At 40.4% G+C, this 24,620-nt stretch overlaps 1 protein-coding gene across 2 annotated transcripts in view; it reads left to right on the forward strand.

The window, feature by feature from the left end:
• The window catches only part of DIAPH3 (diaphanous related formin 3), a 522,381-nt gene that overhangs the window by 49,664 nt on the left and 448,097 nt on the right, over positions 1-24,620 (forward strand). For both annotated transcript variants that reach the window (XM_066236696.1, XM_066236697.1), the window contains one exon: positions 9,972-10,076. In XM_066236696.1, coding sequence (XP_066092793.1) covers positions 9,972-10,076 — 105 coding nt within the window. The remainder of the gene's footprint in view (positions 1-9,971; positions 10,077-24,620) is intronic.

Raw genomic sequence — 24,620 nt, forward strand, 5'->3', positions numbered from 1 at the left:
ACTGGTCACAGGAAAGCAACAAAAGATGATAGAAATGTGAAATCTGCACCAAATAAAAGGAAAACCCTCCCAATTTCTGTAGGATGATGTGGCAGCATGTGCGCATGCGCAGATGATGACATAACACCGTATATACAGTGGAGCAGCCCATGGCCATGCCAGTCGAGATGTGGACAGTACAGAGGATAGTTCAGCGTGTTCTGTAGCTCGCTAAATTTGAATCTGTGACCAAAATGCAATGTGAATATCGTCGCGTTTATAACGAAGCGCCACCACATAGGAATAACATTACTCGGTGGGATAAGCAGTTGAAGGAAACCGGCAGTTTGGTGGAGAAAACCCGTTCTGGTAGGCCATCAGTCAGTGACGAGTCTGTAGAGGCTATACGGGATAGCTACCTAAGGAGCCCTAAAAAATCTGTGTGTGAGCCCCCATCGAACTGCACTGAATAGGTATGAAACTGGGAGAGTTTTCCTTTTATTTGGTGCAGATTTCACATTTCTATTGTCTTTTGTTGCTTTCCTGTGACCAGTCAAAAGTGCACCTTGACTTTACGGACACACTGTAGTTTCTGTCCTCAAGTTGCTTATCGCTTAGAATTCAAAATAAACAATTGAAAAATTAAGTAAAAAATGCCAGAAGGTAATAGTTAATGATTAAGTTACTTATAAGTTTAGAATAGGAACAAACTATTCTAATATTTGAGATTCCTCATTAGCTTCCAGGGAAACCAAAACAGAAAGGAAATCGTAGTACAGGGAAATTTCATAGAGAGAGTGGACTAGAAACAGGTCTTAACTTTGGATTTGGATAGCAGAGGGACGGGCATTCTCTTGTGATGGGGAATAACAGTGAGCAGAGACAGAGCTAGGCTTCAGGTAGCTCATAGGGGAGGGGAGCCGTGAGGAATTGCAGAGATTAGATTGGAAAGATTATTTGGGACAGATTATGAAATGATTTTGTATGCCATTCTGAGGAGTTTCATGTTATTTCAGCATCATGATTTTATTTTGTATATGTCTATTTAATCTATTGGTTTTGACAGCCTTATTTAGTTTTGGAGGAAATTATTGCATTCACCTATTTAGTGTTGAGTGTAAGATGTCCTTGGAATTTTTGAGAAACAGTTAGTAGGTGGTCTCTTCATTGGTCTGCTGGAATCAGCAGAAGTATTTGGCATTATACTGCCTTATGTTCTTTTCACCAAGAAGTATTGTTCCGTGTTGTGCATGTTCCCTTGAACACCCCTTGCTACTCTTGTCATCATGAGTTGATATAATTTCAGCCTAGAACAAAACAAACTCCTTTTTTTTTTTTTTGCTAGCTTTTCCCTCTCTTAATGAGGCTTTATATTGTGTAAAGCAGGGGTCCCCAAACTACGGCCCGTGGGCCACATGCGGCCCCCTGAGGCCATTTATCCGCCCCCACTGCACTTCCGGAAGGGGCACCTCTTTCATTGGTGGTCAGTGAGAGGAGCACATTGACCATCTCATTAGCCAAAAGAGGCCCATAGTTCCATTGAAATACTGGTCAGTTTGTTGATTTAAATTTACTTGTTTTTTATTTTAAATATTGTATTTGTTCCCATTTTGTTTTTTTACTTTAAAATAAGATATGTGCAGTGTGCATAGGGATTTGTTCATAGTTTTTTTTATAGTCCAGCCCTCCAACGGTCTGAGGGTCAGTGAACTGGCCCCCTGTGTAAAAAGTTTGGGGACCCCTGGTGTAAAGTACCCTTTCCTCCTGCTTCATCCATGTATCATATGGACCACTCACCTAAAGTATTTGTGAGACTCTAGAGTGGGACTTTTTTTGTTGACTTTTACCTTGTTTGTTTATTTATTATGACTGCCTTGTTTAGATAAACTTTTTTTTTTTTTTTCATTTTGATCATAATTGCTGGTGCTATCTGAGTAATAGGGCGAGTAGGGTATTGATACAGGTGTTTATGGAGGGCACATTTTATCACCACCAGCCACTAAACAACTACCTCTAAAGCACTGAATATAGTTTATGGTGTTCTGGCTGAACATACTTACTTGGGAAGTGTTTTCTGTTAGTTTTACCCTTCTGGCTGAGAGTAGCAATTTTAATAATATGTACTGGGCAGATGTATATTGACATTTTTGAAGTGTTTACAGAATACTTATTTAATAACTGGGCCAGATCACTTGTTAAATCTTAAACAGGTCTCCCTGTTGGCAGAAGATCTTTTACAATCAAATTCACTTTACTAAAGAAGGATATGAAATTGTTGCTTTCTCGGGGCTGCCTAGTTTGCTAATGAATGAATTTGTTACAGCTAAATTCTTTATAAAAAAAAAATGAGGACCTCAAAACAACCATATAATCTCAGTGACATTCCATAATAAATATTTCTCACACACACACACACAAAATGTGTAGATTCTTTCCTTTCCGATTCCTCAATTATAGCACAGTACATTGTAGGGAAGACCTGATGATTCTGGAGGTGAGGGGGGTACTTTTCCTCTTTAAATGTGGATCAGTGAGATTTCTCAGGTTTTACAGGGTCCTACATTGTTGACCAATTTAGAGCCGTTTCTATGTGGAGGGTGCAAGGTTTCTGTTGGCTTTGATTTTGGCTTGCTCCTATTGGTGGTATTTTTATTAATGAAGATCCTTTTGATGAAGCAACAGTCAATAATTTGCCATTTTAACCTTTTGGTACTTGCACCTACTGAGACTTCATACCATTTAAAAGTTGCGTCCCAGAGTCTCTGTTTTGGCATTGTACAACTTTAAAGTAATTCTTATTTAACGTTATCAAAGGTATTTAAAAAGTTTTATACGAAGTAAGAATTTTGTTTTGAAGAACCTCCTTTTCCTCCTCGAGACAGTCCTTGGAAAGAGTGTGCTGCCTTGATTACTTAATGAATGTGAAGTACAGGGAACACTTCAACATTGGCGCTCATTTGCCTTATTTAGGAAATTGATTATCTCAGTCTCTGGGTAATAGTTTCAGTGTGCTTTTTTTAAAGTAAGGATTACTTTTTAGTTATACTCCTTAAGGGCTTTTTCTGCCATTTGTCTTCAGGTAAAAGCAGAATTTTTACCTGAAAGCCCATACTGGTTTCTCTGCGGGTCTAGTTATGTGAAATAGTTGTGTGGACATCACTGTATATAAAACTTTGACTTTTGGAACTCAGATTTCAGTAATTACTCTTGAACTCATGGTAGGGATATGTAACTGGTTCTTTGAATGAGGTGAAGGTTGTAGGTACAAGTTGAATCTGATGTGTGTATTCCGCTCATTGCCTCTTTAAACCTCTCACCTTATTCTTTTCTGTCCCTGGACAAAATCCTAGGTGGGTCCCAGGACTTTCTGTTCACTTTCAGGTAACAAAGACCGTAGCTGAATATAGATAATTTAATTTTCATCCTGAGGAAGCCCCCACCCCCCACCCCCCAGCCTGCTCTGCTTAGAGTCTTCAGTAGGTGCTGTTTTGAGGAATGAGTTTGGCCTCTTCTCTGTTAATCCATATCTGGCCCCCTGCCGCACTTCCGAAAAGGGCACCTCTTTCATTGGTGGTCAGTGAGAGGAGCACTGTATGTGGTGGCCCTCCAATGGTCTGAGGGACAGTGAACTGCCCCCTGTGTAAAAAGTTTGGGGACCCCTGCTAGACTGACCTTGTCTCCTCTAGAATTAGCTGGGAGGTGAGAGGAGGAGGAACAAGACTGCAGTTCTGAGCTGCAGTGCTTATAATCTGGCATTGGTGCCCTCGGGTGTTGTGTGTTTTCATTGCTGCTGTAACAAATGACTGCAGATCTGGTGACTTACAGCACCAGTGTATTGTCTCACAGTTCTGTGGGTCACAACCCAGGTTGGCTCACCTGTTTTCTCTTGTTTTTATCAGGCTGAAATCAGTTGAATGCCTGGGCTTATTGGAGGGGCTTTGGGAAAAATCCTCATTCAGGCTCACGTTGGCAGAATCTAGATCTTTGCTCTTGTAGTCCCGATGTCCCAGTTTCCTTGCTGACTGTCACTGGGAACTGCCTCAGCTTCCAGAGGCTCTCCTATCCTTCATGTGGGCCCCTGTGTCTTAGGGACATCAAATCCACCTCATGCTAGAATCTCTGACTTCCCCTTTAGTGGCATCTCTTGTCTCCATCTGGACAAAATTTCTGCTTTTAAGGGTTTATGTATTAGATTGGGCTTAGTCAAACCATCTTAAATAATTTCCCCAAGGATTTTAAAGTTTGTATCCTTAAGTACATCAGTACAAAGTCCCTTTTGCCTGCCAGAGGTGTAGGAGGTTACAAATGCTGATTCCTTGCTCCTGTGGTATTTTTTGTGTCCCCCCCTAACCCCTGTCCTTACCTAAATTCGCTTGTCACTGCTGACATCTCCTTTGGTTTTCTGTCACAATCTTCCATGACTCTGTTCCTCTGTTGTGGTCACCTTTTGTGTGCAGTTCCTTTAAGATGGCCCGGGCCTTTGTCTTCTCCGGTCCGTGTCCTGTCCGGGGAACTAGTATGTCCTTTGCCTCTAGCTCCTGTCCTTTGTCCCAAACCTTCAAAGGGTAGTTTACTCTGGCTCTTTCTGTCTATAGCTTGTAATTTTCGCAGTTGTTTTCTTCCAGATGTTTACGCCTCTGATTCTAAGTGGCTTTCTGGTCACCAGATTCTGTGTGCTCCATGGGACGCTGCTGACCGTTCCCTTTCCTTTTCATTTCTCTTTTCTTTGGGCACAATGACACTTCTCTCCTTTGCCTGATTGTCCTCCTTTACTGTCCAGTTTTCTTCTTCGCCTGTTCTTTATTTGCCGGGAGTGTTGCCTCCAGCCACCTTGTCTTTTGTTTATCTACTTTGGTTCCCTATAACCTCCTCCAGGGGCTTTGGAGCCTTTCTTGTGGTAGAGTGTCCCCTATAATCTGATACTTTTCTATGTCTTCTAGACAGAAGCTATAATCAATCTCTCTAAAATATGCTAAACCTTAACAAACTAGACACTGAACTCATTGTTTTAAAAAGGCTGTAGTACATTTACACATACTGTAAAAAAGTAGAAAATCTTACATTTTGTGACAGCATGGATGGACCTGAAGATTATCATGTTAAGTGAAATAAACTAGTAAGACAAATAGCATATGATTTCACTCATGTGAAACCTAATGAACAAAATAGACCAACAAAATGAAAAGACTCATAGATACAGAGAAGAGACTGACAGCTGTCAGGGGAGCAGAGTGGAAAGGGTGAGTGGATTAAGCAAAACAAAAATAGCCCATAGACACAGACAACTGTGTAATGATTACCAGATGAAAGTCAGTGGAGAATAAGTGGTCATAGAAGGAGACTCGGCTTGGGATGAGGAACGCACAGTATAGTGTACATGATGTATCATAGAATTGTACCCCGGAAACTGATATAATTTTATCAATCAATTGTTACCTCAATAAATTCAATAAAAAAAAAGAAAAAGAGAAAAGTTAACTCACAATCTATATTGCCTGAGATATAAGTAGAACTTCAACCAAACAAAAACAATTACTCTTCAGACAGATTAAAGTTTTGATTTGATGACTGCTCAAATATTTTTGAATGGGATATTCAGTTAAATAGCACCGATACGGTTTTTCCATTCAAAGGGTAGATATGTATTTCTCAAACTACTGCAATCCTGACTTCATCAAATTGCTCATCATGCCTCAGATAATTGTGTTCTATGCATTTTCTGCTCAGTATTTACTTATAGATATTTAATGAATTGTGTGCATATATCAATATGCTGCTATATTGAGGTACACAGCCATTTTAGAGCTGTTTTAAAATCTGTACCTTCTGTATTATTTTATTGCTGTGCCAGGTAGTAGGTGTCCCAACGTCCGTGGGAATGGAGCATTGCTTAACACACAGTGGTGTATATATTGCTTGTTTAGGCCGTATATGAGGGTTTCTGTGTTCTGCTTAGAAAGAGCCTTATTAGAATATAAAAAGTAAGTGATTTTCAGATGTTGTGGATACTAATGGTGCCCCTCCCAGACCCCTTGACCAGGTAGTGCCTGCATGCCCCAGGCCAGGTGATGAGTGTTGACTCCTAGTGCCTGGCAGCTGCCCCTCCTTCACGCAGAGATTTGGCCACAGACAATTGGTATTCTTCAGCTAATGATGACTGACATGGGGGTGTCCCTGCAGGTGACCCTAAGCGGTGCAATTCGGGCTGAGGCGAGAATCCAGATGAGGCCACTTTGCGAATGTCTGTTCTTGTCTGACCTGCTTCCTTCACCCCCTCATCCTGTGAGCACCCCCATATCCTGCAAGGACCCTTCTCCTGCTAGGAACCCCTAATCCTGTGAGCACCCCTCATCCTGCGAGCGTCCACTCTGACAATCCCTGCCCCTGATTCCCTGTCTCAGGTCTGCCTCTAGGAAACTGGACCTAAGACAATGGAGATGCCATTTGATCACTTTGAGCGGATGTAAACTTAAATGACCTGAAAATTGATGACTTGCCCACAAGAGTCCCATTATGATTACCTGGAAACTGCACGAGACAGGGATCTGGGCACCAGTTATTGAGTTTCTAAAAACCAGCTAGATGTGAGCCTGTTTTTTCTGTCCTGTAATATATGGAGCTTAGACTATGCATTATGCAGACTCTCATATTGAAGATTTTCCCTTAAGGAAGAGGGTTATTAAATGAAAATGTTTGGCTTTCCCTGATGACCCCCAATTCCAGTTTCTGGGATAGTCTTGGAAGATGCTTAGTTTTATTTCTCTGGCATTGAAACATAAAACATGGATGTGCATTTTCTAGGGAAAAGCTTTCAATACATTTCTGAAGGAGTTAGTGACCTCCCAGAAGTTCAGTGCCATTGATTTACAGGGTTTCCTTCTTGCATCCCTTGTCTTCATAGATAGAGTTTCAAAATCTGTTCTAAGAATACTGCACCTACCATACATACATACACACACAATTATTTTTTTCTTACACTTGGCCCCATATTTCCTTTTCCTTTTGTAAAGGGCAGAGTTTTTCTTACGCTTTTCCCCCAGACATGCAGAGCATGACCACGTGTTAGAGGAGTTACATAGCTCGTGAATGCTCCTGAAAGGGTTGTACTATCATGTAGCTGTTTCTAAACTTCTTTGTAGTATCACTTCTTCTTTGTTTTTAAACAGGGACTGTCATATACCATTGTCCTGGAGGTGAGTGCCATATTTAGACGAGGCAGGCCTGACAAGCCAGAGGAAAGAGGTTGGGGGAAGTCTGGATCTCTTTCTTGATTCCAAATACAGACAGGACTTCCGTGTGCAAGTTCATGTCATCTTGAAAATACCTTTTCACAAAGAAAAAAGTAGCCTTTTTATCTTTCATCTGGAAATTTTATAATGATCTCAGACACAGCTAATGGATTTTCTGTTTCTTAGTATTTTGTATTTATTAAGTATTTTCATTTGTTGGCTAAGGAGGCTGGGTCATGTTTCGTCATCATACAGAAAAATAAAAATATAGTGAATGATTTAAAAACATATTCTCAATGTTCTTAAGTCTCTCACATTTTATAATAATTGTTCCCCTAACTTCCCCATGGCCTTTTTTCCAACAAAAATCTTTATTTATAGATAATGTAAGCTATCTACACTTACAGTTTAAAAAAGTCAATGTAACGCCTCACCATACTATATAATGAAGCAGCGTAGTGTGGGCTGATGTACGTGTGCTGTTGTGGTGATTCAGATATGAAAAGCAGTATTGCCCTGGGATATCTAAATTTCAGAAATGGAGCACATCTATTGGTAAAGCCTAACTCCCCCCCCCCTGAAAACAATGTGTATATAATTATAGACTAGTCTTGGAAAATCCAATGTATATTAAAACCATACAATAAGAAGTATTTCATGTGCTACAATTTACATATGAATTCCATTGCATTAGAGTTTAGGCTTAGATAATTATGATTGTTTTTTTAAGGTGCATGCATCTATCTGTCATTGAGAGACAGGGCAATTTTTTTTTTAATTGTTTGGGACTAGCCCATGTGTTACGGCAAGTCCAGCACACCTCCCCCTGCACATCCTGGGAGCATCACCTCAGTGACAGTGAGAACCAGAATGCCCCAGACATTTTCAAAATGCTTCCTAAGGAATCACTGGTTTAGAGGGGAAAATAAAACCGTTATTCATATACCATGATTTTACTAACCAGAGTAGCCAAAAGAGACATGACTAATTACTACTTTTTATTGAAATGTCAAATGGAATAGCTTATAAGATCTTAAATGTATCAAGGTGCAATGAAGACGATTTTGACTTTTAAGTGCTTGAATGGTATGGTAGCCAAAAACAGAGCCAGCTAAAGGCATAAACGACAGTGTCTGATGAATTGTAGCACCCTTGAAACACTTGGAAGAAATTTGACTTGCCGGGCTCCGTAGGTGATCCAACGTTCTGGATGTGATGGTCCCATTTTTGACTTGATAACGGCATTTTATATACACTGAGGTGTTATACTTTGCTAATCACAAACCACTCAGGGCTGAGGTCGGGGAAATCCACTTCTCCTTTGGCCCTTTCTGGCTTACCTTAGGCTCCTTTGCCACACAGCCTCTGACTTAAACAACTTAATTTATAAATCCTGGTAACAGTTGTTTCTTTCTTTTTTTGTGAGAGAGGAACAGAGAGAGACAGAGATAGGAAGAGAGAGAGATGAGAAGCATCAACTTGTAGTTGTGACACCTTAATTGTTCATTTCTTGCTTCTCATATGTGCTGTGACCGGGGAACTCCAGCCAAACCAGTGACCCTTTTGCTCAAGCTAGCGACCTTGGGCCTAAGCCAGAGAGAGACCAGTGGGCTCAAGCCAGTGACCATGGGGTCAGGTCTGTGATCCCATGCTCAAGCTGATGAGCCAGTGCTCAAGTTGGTGAGCCTGCACTCAAGCCAGCAGCCTTGGGGTTTTGAAACCTGGGACCTCAGTGTCCCAGGTCAACACTCTATCCACTGTACCACCATGGGCCAGGGGATCCTGGTAACAATTCTTATATATATGTGCATATACTTGACTTGTAATTTTAGTGAAGATTAGGCCTGTAGCAATATTCAGATCACTCAACCAGTGCTTTTCAACTGCCAGTCTTTAGACTGGTCTGCCAGAAACTCCGTGCTGGTCTGCAAAGGAATTAACCACCCTGATGTTGTATGAAGGTCATAGACCCAGTGATATTAGTCAAGTGTGCTTATGCTCACAGTAATTTCTGCTTTGGCAGTCCCTAAAATAATTCTCCTATTCTTACCAGTCCCCAAATGTAAAAAGGTTGAAAACCATTGACTTAAAATCCTTGTTTTTGAATGGTGCTTGATTACTTTTAGATATTTATGTGGAACCTTTTTTTTATAAGTGTAATTTTTATATAAATTAGAACATTGAATAAAGTTAAACAGTTAATGAATATTTCAGAAGGGATGGAGAAGAGACAGTTAACACTATAGAATGCTTCCCCCTTTGGGTCTATCAGTACTAGTTTGATAACAGGTGCTTGTAGCTTTCAGAATCTGGAAAGTGGTTGGCTTATTTACCTTTTAATCTTTATGGTACCTGGAGTAGCTGTTTCAAAACAGTGCAAGATAGCCTTAAGTACAGCTATTATTTAAAAAATATATATATATTTATGTATATTTTGAAATTGTGAATCCTAATGACTATGAAAAGCAGGTATCTTCAACCATCTAATTATTTATAGTGATGTGAATGTAATTTTCCTAGCCTTCTGTGAATTAAAAAAAAACCTGTTTTGGTAAGTGTTTTACCTGTGAGGATGCTCTGGAATACTTTCTACTCTGTGCCTCAGCTCGCTCTCTCCTCCAGGCAGGACTGCGCGTAAATCATTCCAAAACAATTAATGCCTCTCTTAGTCACAAATTATTGATTTTCCGCTCATAGTGTACGGAGAGTGGTTGCTCTACTTAGGGTCGAACTAAAATGAGGCTTTTTAATTGTGTTTTCCAGGAAGATATGAATTTAAATGAAGATAAGAAGGCACCATTGCGGGAAAAGGACTTCAGTATCAAAAAAGAAATGGTGATGCAGTACATTAATACTGCCTCCAAGACAGTAAGTAAAACTGTCAAGTGGAGAAATACTGCTGAGCCGTGTGGCGGTATGAAAAACAATGCATTTGTCTAATGAAGTGCTTAAGTGTGCGGGCAGCTGGAAGCAGAGTGCTTTTGAGTATACAGAAAGACACAGGAACTAGAAGTTTGTTTAAAAAGTATTTCTCATAACTTTTAAACTGCTGGTATTTTAGCCACTCCCATTGCTAAGAAACACGGTGATTACTTGGTTTATTTACTCTAAGACATTTTTCTTGTTAGTGAATTAAAATGGTTATTGATTTCTGTGTCACTTGTAAATTGGTATAATATTTTGTATTATAGAAAAGTGAGACTGATTTTACTCTAACTGCCTAAATCAGGATACATTGTAGTGGCTAGAGGCATATCTTTAATGTGAGTTTTCCTATGGATAAAATTGTCTTTTAACATATCATAAATGTAGACATAGAAAGGGGCATTGCATCTCTACATGTCTGCCAGTTTCCTAGGGAAACATGATATATGTAGGTAGAAGTAATGACTAAATGTCTAAGAAACTATGACTGGCACACAGAATCAATTACACTTATTTCATGGACCAACAAATGAGCTTGACCGGTCGTATAAAAATTATAAATAAATAGGTTAGATGACAAATATAAAATTGAAGCAAATGAAGAAGCAAGTGGTAGAAGGACCGTAGAAAGCGATTTTGGCTAAATCTAAGATAGCATTGGGTTAGAAAAAAGTAACATACCGTAGTTTTCACTGGATACTTTACCCTAAGGTCAGGTTAAATGAATATAGGTTATTTATACTTTCATTCCATTTATCTGCTTAACCAGTCAGTGACTCCATGATATTTATTTTGGAAGAGAAAGACTTAAGTGATGTTTAATTTTTAAACATGTCTCATGTTTTGGCGGCCTGGTATTTAGTTGTAGAAATCACTAAGTATTGTGGTTTCAGCTCTTCATGTAGATGAGTTCTGTACCTGCTATTGTGATACAAATTGCCTGTGTTCCTTAATGATATGTGGATATCACAAATTAGCATTAGGAGTCAGAGCTCTTAGGTTTTAAATCAGTTTTTCCCATAGTTGATCTTGGGCATGTTACTATACCCCCCGATCTTCAATTTCCTCACCGACAGGATGGAAGTAATACCCACATACATAGGCTTGTTGTTAGAATTAAATTATTTCATGGTTGCTACATAACAGGCTTTATAACTGGTGGCTGGCTCTGTGGTAAGCAGTGATGGTGGTAGCAATTGTTTTTTTATTTTTCTTTGTGATTGGTTTATTGTTCATGCTGTTGAAGTTATTACACCATAATTAAAAATATAAGTAAATGGCCTGACCTGTGGTGGCGCAATGGATAAAGTGTTGACCTGGAACACTGAGGTCGCCGGTTCAAAACCCTGGGCTTGCCCAGTCAAGACACATTTGGGAGTTGATGCTTCCTGCTCCTCCTTCTTCTCTCTCTGTCTCTCTCTCTCTCACTCTGTCTCACTTCTCTAAAATGAATAAATAAATAAAAATAATTCAAAAAATATATATAAGTAAATGTATGTCAGTAAAAATACAATTTTACTACTAGTAAGTCTACATTTCTGAGACACCTGTTTGTTCACCCATCACATTTATGAAGTGTCTGTATGTCAGACACTATTTTTAGGCCCTGGAGAACAGAGCACCGAGGATAATCTGTCATGTGTCTGTGGAGCAACATTGGACAACACAGAAATACATGTGACAGGCAAAACGTGGTGTGCAAGGTATAGCGAGGGGTTGCAGGTGGTATAGCTGTTCTATACAGATTGATCAGGGAAGAGCACCCTGTTTGGGAATTTTAAGACCAGCAAGCATGAACTAATACAATTACAAGAGGTTTAGTATTAGAACTGATTTCAAAAACCTTGCATTTTAGTTTTGAATTTCAGGTAATAAACAGCCTTCTTAATAGGAGAACGTTTTAATAGGAGAACTTCATTATAGTGGCTCTATTTCAGTTTGCATGCGCTGCTTTTTAAACTTTAATCCTCTTAATCATTTTGAACTAAGGTTGGAATTTATTTACCAGAATTAGTTAATTAGATTATCAGGATTGAAATAGATTAGTTATCTAAAGTATGATTAAAGCATTGACTCATTTAATTAGTGTGTGGAGGATCATGGCTTTTCCTAAGAGGGTCCTGAATAATTTGGCAGATGTGTAACACTGTAGAAAGTTGAAGCTGACCAGTCATCTGTTTTTTGCTGTAGAAGTGAAACACATTTTATTAACTAGGATATGGACTTTGTCATGCCAGTGCATTTGGTTAATGAGTACTCAAAGAGTTTCTCTGAGAAGAACAATAAAAATTCATCAAGAGGTTGTTTTAAGATGTTGGGCACTTTATGTCAGATGTACTTTGTTATCATTTTAGCCTTAGAATTTACTTTGCTATTTTCTTTTGTGGGTAAGCATCAATTTTATTTTTTAGGAAATAGTACTGATGCCTCGTGGATGATGTGAAAATACTTTAGAAATGTTAACTCTTAAAGTAGCACTGAAATAGAAAAGCTTGGTTTTTAGAAAAGAGGGGGGAATCAACCAAATTAGATTACTTTGAAGGCCTTGGGAAGTTTCAGTTTAGGTTGCTAAATAGTAAAATTGATTTTTTTTTCCCTTAGGAAAGATTATTAAAATTTTATCTAGCAACTATTGTGTGTAGAGGCTGTAAATGTCCTATACACATTATGTGGTCCAGGTTTGGCCAGTGCAATCTGATGGCCAGGGCTGCTTGGGGCTTCTGAGAAGGGATTCCCTCCCTTATATATAAGGATCCAGAGCATGAGAGCCGCTTTTTTCTGCCACTGAACATGGCTGTGAAGGGGGTGTGGGCTGCTTGGGATGAGCCATCTTGGAGTTGCTGCTCTGGTCCAGAGCAGTCCTGCCTGCTGATTCTTCTATTACATGCATGTTCTTCACGCTGCTGTAAGTTGGGTTTTGCCTTGCTGCTGTAAGCATCCTGATATACATCCAGATATACTTTTGCTTATGCGGGAATCTCTCTTTAATTCACTCTCGAAATTACTCTTTCCATCCAAAGAGCATCTTAAAAGACCCTCCCCTCATCCAGGATACTCTGACCATAGATGTCAGTGATACTACATGATCCAGGGGCCATTTCTTGGTAAATTAATTGCATCAGATGTTTAGTGGCAAGTATATTGAAGAAAACTTCTTTCGAAAAGAATGATACAGATTTTACTTTGATTACTAGCTAGATGGTAAGACTATTCTGCAATTAGTGGTAAGGACCTTGAAAGTGGGATGTGACATGATAGTGCAAGTGGAAGTGAATTTATTGTGCCCAAACAATGTAAGAAAATTAGGAAACAGAGCACAGGATCTCTTAAGCCACAATTACCTATTTTCTAAATGGGAGGGAACTAGAATTTAATATATCGCTCTATTATATAAGTATATCTAATTATGCTTAATCTAATTCAGAGTAGTTCTCATTTTGTGGTTGAATATGTTTAATCTTTTTCTTCCCTTAAAATTCTTGAAGCATCTTTGCAGATACCATAAAACTATGATTTTTGTAGTCAAGATTCTTTTGCTTGGCGTGGACAAGCTGGGCGTAGGAGAGGCATCCTGATTGAGCTGCTGTCTTTGCCCTGAAACTAAACTGGAAGGAGATGTTCTTCTCCTCTTGGTTTTGGTGTATCGTGCCTCATGTTTGTGATACAGTGTTTATGTTGGTATTTATTTTCTTTTGGGTGCTTGAGTTGTATTTAGGTGAGCTGTTTCTGGATATATTATGTCTGGGTAACGTGAAAGTCTCCCATGACAGTGTTAACAGAAAGCCACGGATTAGTGTATACATAAAGAATGCGTTCATAAAGGACACCTGGAGAGGGTAGAATTTAGATCAGTGCACTACTCCCTATCCCTTATCGCAAAGGATTAGTAAAAATAAAACATTTACTTTACTTTTCTCTGTTGTTTCTGTCAAGAAGACCTTTTTTTTTTTTTCCTAGAGAAAGAGAGAGAGAGGAAAGAAGAAAGATGAGAAGCATCAACTCATAATTGCATTTAGTTAATTGATTGCTTTTCATATGTGCCTTTACTGGGAGCTCACGCTGAGTCAGTGGCCTTGGATTCAATCTAGTGACCTTTGACCTTGAACCAGAGAGACCTGTGCTCAAACTGGCAAGCTTGGAGTTTTGAATCTGGGTCCTCAGGGTCCCAGGTCAATTCTCTGTCTACTACGCCACCACTGGTTAGGTCCAGAAGACTTCTTTTTGTTGTTCCACTTTTAGGCTTTCTCAGGGTAATCTGTAGCCAAATAAAACTGAAGAAGTCCTGACAGGCCTGAACTTATATCCCAGAAAGTGAAAGCAAACCCTTGGAAGAAGAAGGAGTGTTGGAGTGGATGAGAGGGAGTGGAGAGGCAATCGGGGAGGCCAGGTTTGAGGAGAGGACAGGAGAACCAGAGAGATATCTGGTCCTTGGTGGGGGAGGGGGTTCAGGGAGAGAAACAATTTGTAGATAAATTTTTTTTGTGCTCTATAGTGTTCAAGCCTTTATTATGTCTCCAAGAACCATTCATTGGAGATAAGTATTTGCTCATCAGTGCTTTTGGAGTCTTTTTCTTTTTTCCACTTAATTTCTCATCTTCTTAATATGCAAGATGATGAGACTGTCCAGACTGTTTATTTCTGTACAGGTTACAACTGGGCTGCTACCCGTCAGCACATAGACATTTTTTTGGTTGAGCCTGTAGGGGTGGATAAAATGCTTTAGAACTTGCTCTTTGAAATGAATACTTCTAGTTGCTCTGTACTAGCTTGGATGTGAAAGCGTTTAGGCCCCCCCACCCCCCACCCCATGGGCCATTAGATTCTATCACTGCTGCAGGTAACCTGCACATCTTAGGTGGCCTGAAGTCTAGTAAGAATGACCTATAATTAGAACATTCTTTATTTCCTATTTATATATAGGTTTTGTTTGTTTTTTTTCATGTCTTTTTCCAGGGGAAGAAGCAGAATTCTCATTTATAAGTGTTCCTGGAAGTTTGCTACCTTGCTTTGCCTTTGTTTTCAGCTTTTTTCTTTCCTGTTCAACCTGGACCGCAGTCGAGTGACTGCAAAGGCTCCTGGAGGCTCATACTGGAAAAGTTTAGACAGTATTTCACTTTACTCCTTGAACCCATAACTATTTCTGTATTTATTGCTTATATGTCTTTAATAAGAAATGAAGTTAAATATCAAATAGTATAGAACATAACTTTAAAAGGAATATAGAAAGACTATAACGAGTTTTTAGGTAGGATGATAATGACTGAGTCTAAATTGAGTTCACCGGAGGGCAGGGCAGAGAGGAACCCCAGGGCTGGGCAAGCCGGTGGAAGGACACAGTCTGGATGGTGCAGAAGGCTTCCTTTCCTGGCACGTGCACTCCCACCCCCCGCTGCGCCCCTATTAATTCCTCCCGAAAGCAGAGCCAAAGGAAGTGTGGCAGGTGATCACCTGAGTGGCTGATCCACAGCAGCACCCCCAGGACCCTGGGCCCCTCTCGCCTCCTCCCGACACCCCCTTGTTCAGGGTCAGCTGTGGGTTATTTAAGAAGGACTTGTGGTCACCACAGCATGGATACCTTGGATGGCTGCCCAGCACGCCGAGCCCCGGGGTGCCCTTTCGGGCCCGCAGTCCTCTCAGGAGTGCTGCCAGAGCAATGGGCAGCCTGTACCCTGCATGTCCACGGACCGGAACTTCCTTCATGCTCAAACTGTTCACAGCGTTGGTTTTTCTCACAGCACAGGATTGTGTTTATAGATCGAGACGCCTGTGTTAGTAGGGCCTCTACATACTGCTTTTCTTTGAGAGCAGCTTTTGATATTGGCTCCCTTTGCTGGCTTAGAAGGTGAACAGCTGAGCCTGCATAGATGGGTGTTGTCGGTCAAATAAGTTTGTAAATAGTATGTTGTATATGTTTGTTCATTTACAGTTTGCATTGGATGTGGGGAACAGGCTGTAAGCCAGCAAAGTCATTATAGCCTAAGGCTTAGTTTTAAGACTAAGCCTTTCCCACCCTTTTAGTATTAAGATCTTTTCAAAACTAAGCTTTTCCCCACACCTTTGACTGTTGCATGGTGTGGGTTGGTGCACTCTCATGAGGAATCCCATTTTTGCCTCAGATAAGTGACTTTGTATCAGAGACTTCCTTATTTGTATATCGGCTTAAAGGTTTTGATTTCTACACTATAAAATGGGGCAGACCAGGAGCTCACTCTCTCTCTTGGTTCCTGAAACTAGCATTGCAAGGAGAGGCAGCCAAGATTGTGGAGTGCTGAAGGAGAAGCCAGTTTGTGCAGAGAGAAGGAGATGGGGAACAGAAGTGAATAAGGCTGGTGAGGTAGAAACCTTTGATTCTAGGAAACTCAGATAAGTCAGTGGCTTTGGGAGCCCTGAATGGAAAGGGAAGTGTTTTCCCACTGTGTGTATTTCTTGCCTGCCGGATGCAAGCTAGTATTAAAGCTAATGGCCAACTAGTTCTTGGCTTCATTGTTTCATTACTGTCTGTCCAAATCAAATGCGAACCTGCACGGGCCAGGTGGCTGTGATGGTGGCCATGGCTACTGGCTTTACAGATGTGCATTCAGGAAGCCCTCCCGTGTTGTGCCCAACAGTAGTAGCAAAAACAGGTCAGCGCATCTGAAGCCAGCTGGCCCACCTGTCTCCCAGGTTCTCTCCAGCTGCAGCGTCTGGAAGGTAGGGGGCATTTGTGTTGTCCCATACTCCTGGCGGTCACCCGGCAAGCCTTCCTGCTGGGTAGCCTGTGCACATGTTTGTCTCACCGGCACCTAAGCCCTCACTGACTGACTGAGAGTCACTTTACCCAGTTGTCTTTATGCGGGACTCTTTAGCATCATCTTGACCTGAAGATGTTTCTTTATTGAAACCAGTTCTTCTCAGGAAAAAGAACACAGTTTAGTGTAAATTCTCACCACATGTCTTATTACCTTGTAGAAATTATTTTACCCGATTATTCAGCTTTTTGCTGCCGATAAGGTTTTGGGGCGTAGTTCCCATGCAGTGACGCACATAGTCCAGTTTGACCAGTTTTGACAAATGCGTTCAGCTGTGTAACCAGCACACCCATCATTATAGAAACCATTCCTGTCATCCATGAAGGTCCCCTTATGTTGTGGGTTGAATGTTTGTGACCCCAAGTCCATATGTCAAAGCTGTGATCCTGTGTGAGGGTAGAGATGGTGCCCTTGGGAGGTGGTTAGGCTGCCATGAGGTCAGGAGGGGGGCCATGGTGTGATCAGTATCCGATCGGAGGGGAGAAACCCACGTGAGCACACGGCCAGATGACTGAGAGTCCGGAAGTTTTCCTCTCCCAGTCTTGGGCCTCCAGTCCCCCAAACCCAGAGAAACAGGTGTGGTCTGTGCTGACTTATCATGGCCACCAGAGCTGACAGAAACTTCTTAAGCCTTTCCAGACCTCACCCCCAGCTCTGGTTTCTGCCACCACGCCTTAGATTTGCTGGTGTGAATCCTTGTTTTAGTGGAACCGAACCACGCCTGCCCTTTGTGTCTGGCTCAGGTCCCCGAGTCACCACTCCTGGGGACATGCCACGGGTGCTGGCCTGGCTGCTGATAAAACTGGGGGAGTTTCTCAGCTTTGGTTCCTGTAACTAAGGTTGTGCACATTCTTGTACCCATTTTCTGTGACATGGTCTTATTTCTCTTGGGGCATATACCTAGGAGCAGTGGCTTTATTTTGTATTTTCTTGAGCTCACCTGTTTATATGAGCTCTCCCATCTGGACCTCTTTTCTGCAGTGTCTGATCAAGGCTTTTGCCCTTTTTAAAAAAATACTGAATTGTTAAAGTACTTTTGTCTTCTGAATGCATGTGTTGTGAATATTGCTTCCCATTTTTTGACTTGCCTATCATTTTATTAATGGTCTACTCTACAGTATTTTAAAAATTAACTTAAAAAAATACCCTGGCTAGATCGCTTTGTTGGTTGGAGCATCATCCTGAAGCACAGAAGCTGCCGGTTCTATCCCTGGTCAAGGTACATACAGGAAGAGATCTGTGTTCCTGTCTCTCCCTCTCCCCCTTTTCCTCCTCTCTCCCTCCCTTTCTCTCTTACATTAAAAACAACCCCCCCCCCAAAATAGAGTTCTTTTAAGTGCAGGATTACAGTTCTTGTGTGTGTGTGTGTGTGTGTGTGTGTGTGTGTGTGTATAGAAGCATTTTGGAGGATGTTATCATGGTACCACATGGTCTAGCTTAGTAGGACATGATGTACTCAAGCATGGAGGACTCAAGCATGATGTACTCAAGCAGTATTGTCCTTGTAGGCCTATATTGATCAGAAAAGAGCTATGTTTTAAGAAAATATTAGTCCTATGTGCAAATCTGTGCATATTTTCTTCAGATAGAAAATCTAGTGTTCGTTTGTTTGAATATCTATTTGCTAACGTTAAATCAGTGGGGGCATGTTCATACCTTTCAGTGTCTGTTTTTCTTAGAGTTCAGTTTTATATGTTAATTTGGAAAGCATTGTCAGATACAGTAAATCAGATTGTTCTTTTATTATCTTTCACTTTTCATCACTATTTTTCTTTAAAAGGTTTATTGAGGAACCGACAGGTTTACACATCCTTGCTAATTAAAGTTAACATGGATTATTTTCTTTTGTCTCCCATTTCAGGTGAGGGATTTGATCAAGGCACCCTTCCAACATAAAAGCTTAGTAAAAATTTGTGGCTGGTACTTGGTACAAGACACACAGTAATCAACAATGCCCTTGCTTAAGATACTTTGCGTGTTTATCTCCTGGTCTTGCTTGCTGACTAAGAAAATTTCAGAGCCTCAGGGCATTGAACCAATTTCTTGTTGAGAGTTTTTCCTAATAATCTATCTGGCATTTTAATTTCCATTTGTGCCTACATAGGACAGGTTTTATTTATGCACAATTAAAATTCTCTTTCAGCAGCTCAGATTCATTCAGCTTCCTTATGAGTCGTCTCTGGGCAGACCAGTGGTATTTAATGTTCTCTGCTATTACCACAGTATGTTTATGTTTAAGCAGGAGGTAGTACTGAAAAAAAGTCATCTTTTTTTATAGGAAGAAGTTATATTTGGTTCAAATTAGAATGCTGTATTTTTAGTCTTCTAAAACTCTTGTAGTGTTGTAATATAACCAGTGAGTTTCACAAAGACACCAAGTCCAGATGAATTTTTGAGGAATTTATTAATTAGCCAGCTAGCTGCACAGGGCGCAATCCCAAATCATGTAGGCCCTCATACAGGTCTGAGCCTGCTTTTATACAAAATCAAGTACTGGTTGGAGTGGGTAAGGAGGGCTTGTGATCCCTCTGTCCAGAGGTACACGTTACTCTCATGACTTGGGGGTGAATCGAATATAGGAATTCTTGATTAACACTGTTTTCTAAGGTTTTCAGATAAGTTGTATCTTTTTTGCTCTGTGTGGCAAGTGTCCCCAGGCACCCTTTCAGAGAATTCTAGGAATCAGCTAAACTATGACTAGATGACTCAGCTGCCCTTGTAAGCCAGGAAACTCCTGCATTCTTCTCTTTCCTTTCTCCACGGAAAGGAGGGGGTAAGAGGCCTGACTCTTCCTCTTTAAAATGGCGTTGCTAATGCTAATTTTTACAGTTCTTTGGCACCTTGTCACAGGAATTATTTAAGATACCTTTTCTTTATTATATCACTTTTTAAAAAGATTTGCCAGACATTGTTATTACTAGTAAAATTTATTAGAATATTAGAGTTCGGCATGAGCAACGATGCTTACACTGATTGTAGCATTAGAGGTCATCTGAGATTGTTTTCGTCTTAGTTATTTTAATTGTTTCCTGGTCTAAGATACTTTGTATGTCTACGCTTACATTTTAGATTTTTATGGATATAATTAAACTTGTCATGTCGATAATTTAGAAGTAGTGGAAACCTTGAAAGTGCCAGAAAGAAGAGGCATATGGTCATGATAGAGATAAAAATGATGAGCAACTATCCATATGGAATGAATGTTTTAAAAGAAGGAACAGTTCTGAAGGAATAAGGAAAAATCAAGAAGTGTGCTATGTGTATATATGTCTTTCAGTGAGCAAAGGGGAAAAGGAATGGAAGAAATGAGGGGAAAAACTAGTCAAGAACAGTGGCTCTCAACCTTGATATCCATTAGAATCATCTGGGGGACTTTAAAAATCGCAGTGTTTGGGCCCTGTCCTTCCATTTAACAGTCAGGTCAGACTTCCTGCAGATGGGCCCCCAGGTACCAGTATTTAGCAGAGCTCTCTTGGTGATTCCATTGTAGAGTCAAGGATGAGAACTCTTGGGCTGTACAAGACGCGCCTCATCACTAGATGTCTTTTACTGTAATGTTCAATCAACAAAAGACTAGAAGTTGGTAGAATTTAAAGGCTAAGCCTGGTGAACATGTACTAATAAAACTGTTATCAAGGCACCGGGGGTTCAAGGTTATCTGGCATGTGCATAATATCAAAACGAGCATTTAAATGGCTACTACGAAATTCTTTGACACTTGTCCACTTTCAGAAATAATCAAAGGGGAAGGTTATCTACCGTAGCAAATAGAAAATCCTGGTCCATTTTTGGGAAAAGATGCACAATAGAACAGGCATTAGTAAGGAGAACAGAGAATGTGCCCGGTTTTAAAGATTCAATGGACAGATTTACTTTTGTAGTTGATGGCAGTAAACTAAATCTCTCTTAATTCAGTCTGTCTCCATCCTTTCAGTTTTTACTTATTCATAAATAGAATAAATTCTTTACAAACTTAAAAATATCTTTTGTGGATTAACCATCTTGATGGGAAAGGCATTCATTCCTAATTTCATGCTGCCCTGATTTGTTGCCATTTTCTAACTGGTTCAAAGTTCTGGTTTCCCCTACCCTTAAGAGTTGGTTTAGCTTCTGACCCTCAATGTCATACAGTCATTTCAAATTTGCTCACTATCAGAAAGCCTTCCAGGGTAGATTTAGTAAACTGGGAGCTCTGCTCTTGGTATTATTGAGGTGAGAAAGCGAACTAGTCCAATAGTAAATTCAGGCACTCTTATATTTCGATTACTTCTTATATATTTTTACTGTTACACTTATTTTTTTTGTGTGTGTGTGGTTTTTTTGGTAGACTTTTTCTTGGGAAATCTGTATTGTACTGTTTTCATGAGTCCAAAATTTTCTGGAATTATGTTTGTTAAGGATAGCTTTGTTATACTCTTTTATTTAGTAGAGTGTCTTATTTATGGAACTGTTTATTTACATTAGGTCTGACTGCATGCATACTCATGGTGAAGTTCATGTGTTTCTCTTTCCTTTGTATTTCCTGCAAAGTGACAGCCAGATCCAGTCTTGATCAGGCTCAGGTTTGATCTCTTTGGCAAGACCATAGTATTCTGTATGATCTGTTATTAGGCGATACTTCATGTTTGGTTTATAATTAATCTAAAATTGCATTTTCATTTATTAGTTGGAATGCATTTATAAAGAGATTGTTCCTCACAAATACCGATTACCTCGTGATATAGGAAATTTAGGATAAATCCTTGATTTTTTTAATTTGTCAGTTTCCAAGATACTGGGACAGACAGATAGGAAGGGAGAGAGAGATGAGAAGCATCAGTTCTTCATTGCAGCACCTTAGTTGTTCATTGACTGTTTTCTCATATGTGCCTTGATGATGGGGGGGCTACAGCAGAACCAGTGACCCCTTGCTCAAGCCAGTGACCTTGGGTTCAAGCTGGTGAGCTGTGCTCAAACCAGATGAGCCTGTGCTCAAGCCAGCAACCTAGAGGTTTCGAACCTTGGTCCTCTGTGTCCCAGTCCAATGCTCTATCTACTGTGCCACCGCCTGGTCAGTCTGATCAGTTATTTTTAATATCATTTAAAATTGATGTATGCCAGTTATTCTTAGTCAAGCTCTATTTGTCTAATATTTGACTGGTGCGACCTTGCCCAGTTGTGTCCTGGTCATTGGGCATGAACCTAATAGTTTAGGATTGTTTTATTTCTACCTGGTGAGATCCTGTCTTTTTCCACACTAGACCTGGAATCAGTCATTTCCTTTAGTGGGAAAGGATATTTCAAGAACAATTTGGGCATCAAGAATGCTTATTGCTAGATAGAGGTCTTCTTCCTCTTGCCTGCGCTCACAGTTGGAGTGGGCCGAACTGCAGCCAGTTTCAGCTGCTCTTCTCAAACCGGCCTGTGATTTCCACTGAATTTTTCTGGGGTATTTTGGAATTCTCCTGTTCCCGTGTTCATCAGACACTTTATTGCTTTTTCTGCTTCATCCCACACGATGTTGATAGAGTACAGATGTAGTGACTATTAGTGGTTTGTCTCCAGCTGCTTGTATTTTGAGGATCATGGATGTACAGGCATACCTCAGAGATGTTGCGGGTTCGAGTCTACCACCGCAGTAGAGCATATATTACAATAAAGCATGTCATGTGAAGTTTTTGGTTTCCCAGTACACATAAAAGTTATGTTTATATTATACTGTAGTCTAAAAAGTGTGCAATAATATTATGTCTAAAAAAAAATGTTGCCTGACCTGTGGTGGCGCAGTGGATAAAGCATCGACCTGGAAATACTGAGGTCGCCAGTTCGAAACCCTGGGCTTGCCTGGTCAAGGCACATATGGGAGTTGATGCTTCCAGCTCCTCCCCTACTTCTCTCTCTCTGTCTCTCATCTCTCTCTCTCTGTTTCCCCCTTTCCTCTATAAAATGAATAAATAAATAAAAATTAAAAAAAACAATGTTGTACCTTAGTTAAAATACACTTTATTGCTAAAAAATGCTGACCATTATCCAGGCCTGCTGGAAAAATGGTGCAGATAGACTTGCTCAAGGCAGTGTTGCTGCAAACCTTCAGTTTGTTTTAAAAGAAAAGGAAGCATGCTGAAACGAGGGCATGCCCGTAGTTTATCTCTCAGTAGGGTTGGGATTTTGGTTTTGCTATTAATTGTCTTGTTTCTTTTTCTGTGAGGAGCTAGAGAGTTTCAAAAATTAGACTGCTGCTGCCATCTGCCCAGCCCTCCTCTAGTCTTCTGATTTCTAATCTCAAAGCTATTATTTTTTCTATGCCAGTTTATGTCTTTGGTTAAAAACAATTCTGGCCTGACCAAGTAAGTGGTGGCGCAGTGGATAGAGCGTCGGACTGGGATGTGGAGGACCCAGGTTGAGACCCCGAGGTCGCCAGCTTGAGCGTGGGCTCATCTGGCTTGAGCAAAAAGCTCACCAGCTTGGACCAGAGGTCGCTGGCTCAAGCAAGGGGTTACTCGGTCTGCTGAAGGCCCGCAGTCAAGGCACAGATGAGAAAGCAATCAATGAACAATTAAGGTGTTGCAACAAAAAACTGATGATTGATGCTTCTCATCTCTCTCCGTTCCTGTCTATCTGTCCCTATCTATCCCTCTCTCTGACTCTCTCTGTCCGTGTAAAAAAAAAAAAATTCTGGATTTATTAAGTGAGAGGCGGGGGAGGCACACAGGCTCCCACGTATGCCCTGACCGAAATCCACCAGTCAAGCCCTATAACAGGCAGTGCTCTGCCCGTCTGGGGTTGCTGCTCCATTGCTAGGCAACCGAAATATTTTAGCACCTGAGGCACGGCCATGGAGCCATCTTCAGCACCCAGGGTCAGTTTGCGGCAACCATTTGAGCCTTGGCTGCAGGAGGAGAAGAAAGAGAGAGAGAGAAGAGGGAAGGGTGGAAAAGCAGATGTGCGCTTCTCCTGTGTGCCCTAACTGGTAATCGAACCCCGGACTTCCACATCCTGGGCTGATGCTCTACTGCTAAACCAACCAGCCAGGGCACGAATAGATTTCAATAAAACATTAGTTTTAGTCTTAATTTCTAGATTATGTTTATGCAATGCTATTATTTTCTCGTATAATTTTACTAAGATGTGCAGAGTGCATCTCTTTTTATATCCATGTCATTGATAGTGGGAGATTCAGACTGCCCTTCAGTGCCTTCTCCACCCCTGGTCTCAGCTGCTTTGTTTATCTATAAATTAGTGAGTGTGTTAAATCTATCACAGCATGAAATCACTTCAGACGCTGTGAAAGATGATCTTTAAGAATTTAAATTGATTGCAGATGTTGGTGCAATTAAGCAGGTCTGATGAGCTCAGAATCATGTTTCTCAGATTTGAATATCATGCATTTAAAAACATTATAGTGATGTTGTAAATGGAGTTCATAGGTGTCTGGAAGTTTGTCACCTTGTTTTTAAAAATGGTTCAGCAGTGTGAAAAGTGATTTGTGACCCTTTACACGGATACTTGTATTTACTCAGGACGAAAGTATATTATTCATCTTAAGTATGTGGTTCTGTGCCATCCTTAACCAACTAGAATGGACTTTGAATGATTATTTTCTTTGTTATTTCATTTGTCTACCAATTTGTATGGCTACCTCTTGGGCCTATAATTCATTTAAAAATTATTCTATAGACAGAGTGTTATTTTATCCCTATTTTTTAAAGAAGCAAAAAGT

This window comes from Saccopteryx bilineata, chromosome 6, assembly GCF_036850765.1.
Source record: "Saccopteryx bilineata isolate mSacBil1 chromosome 6, mSacBil1_pri_phased_curated, whole genome shotgun sequence".
Classification (NCBI taxonomy): domain Eukaryota; kingdom Metazoa; phylum Chordata; class Mammalia; order Chiroptera; family Emballonuridae; genus Saccopteryx; species Saccopteryx bilineata.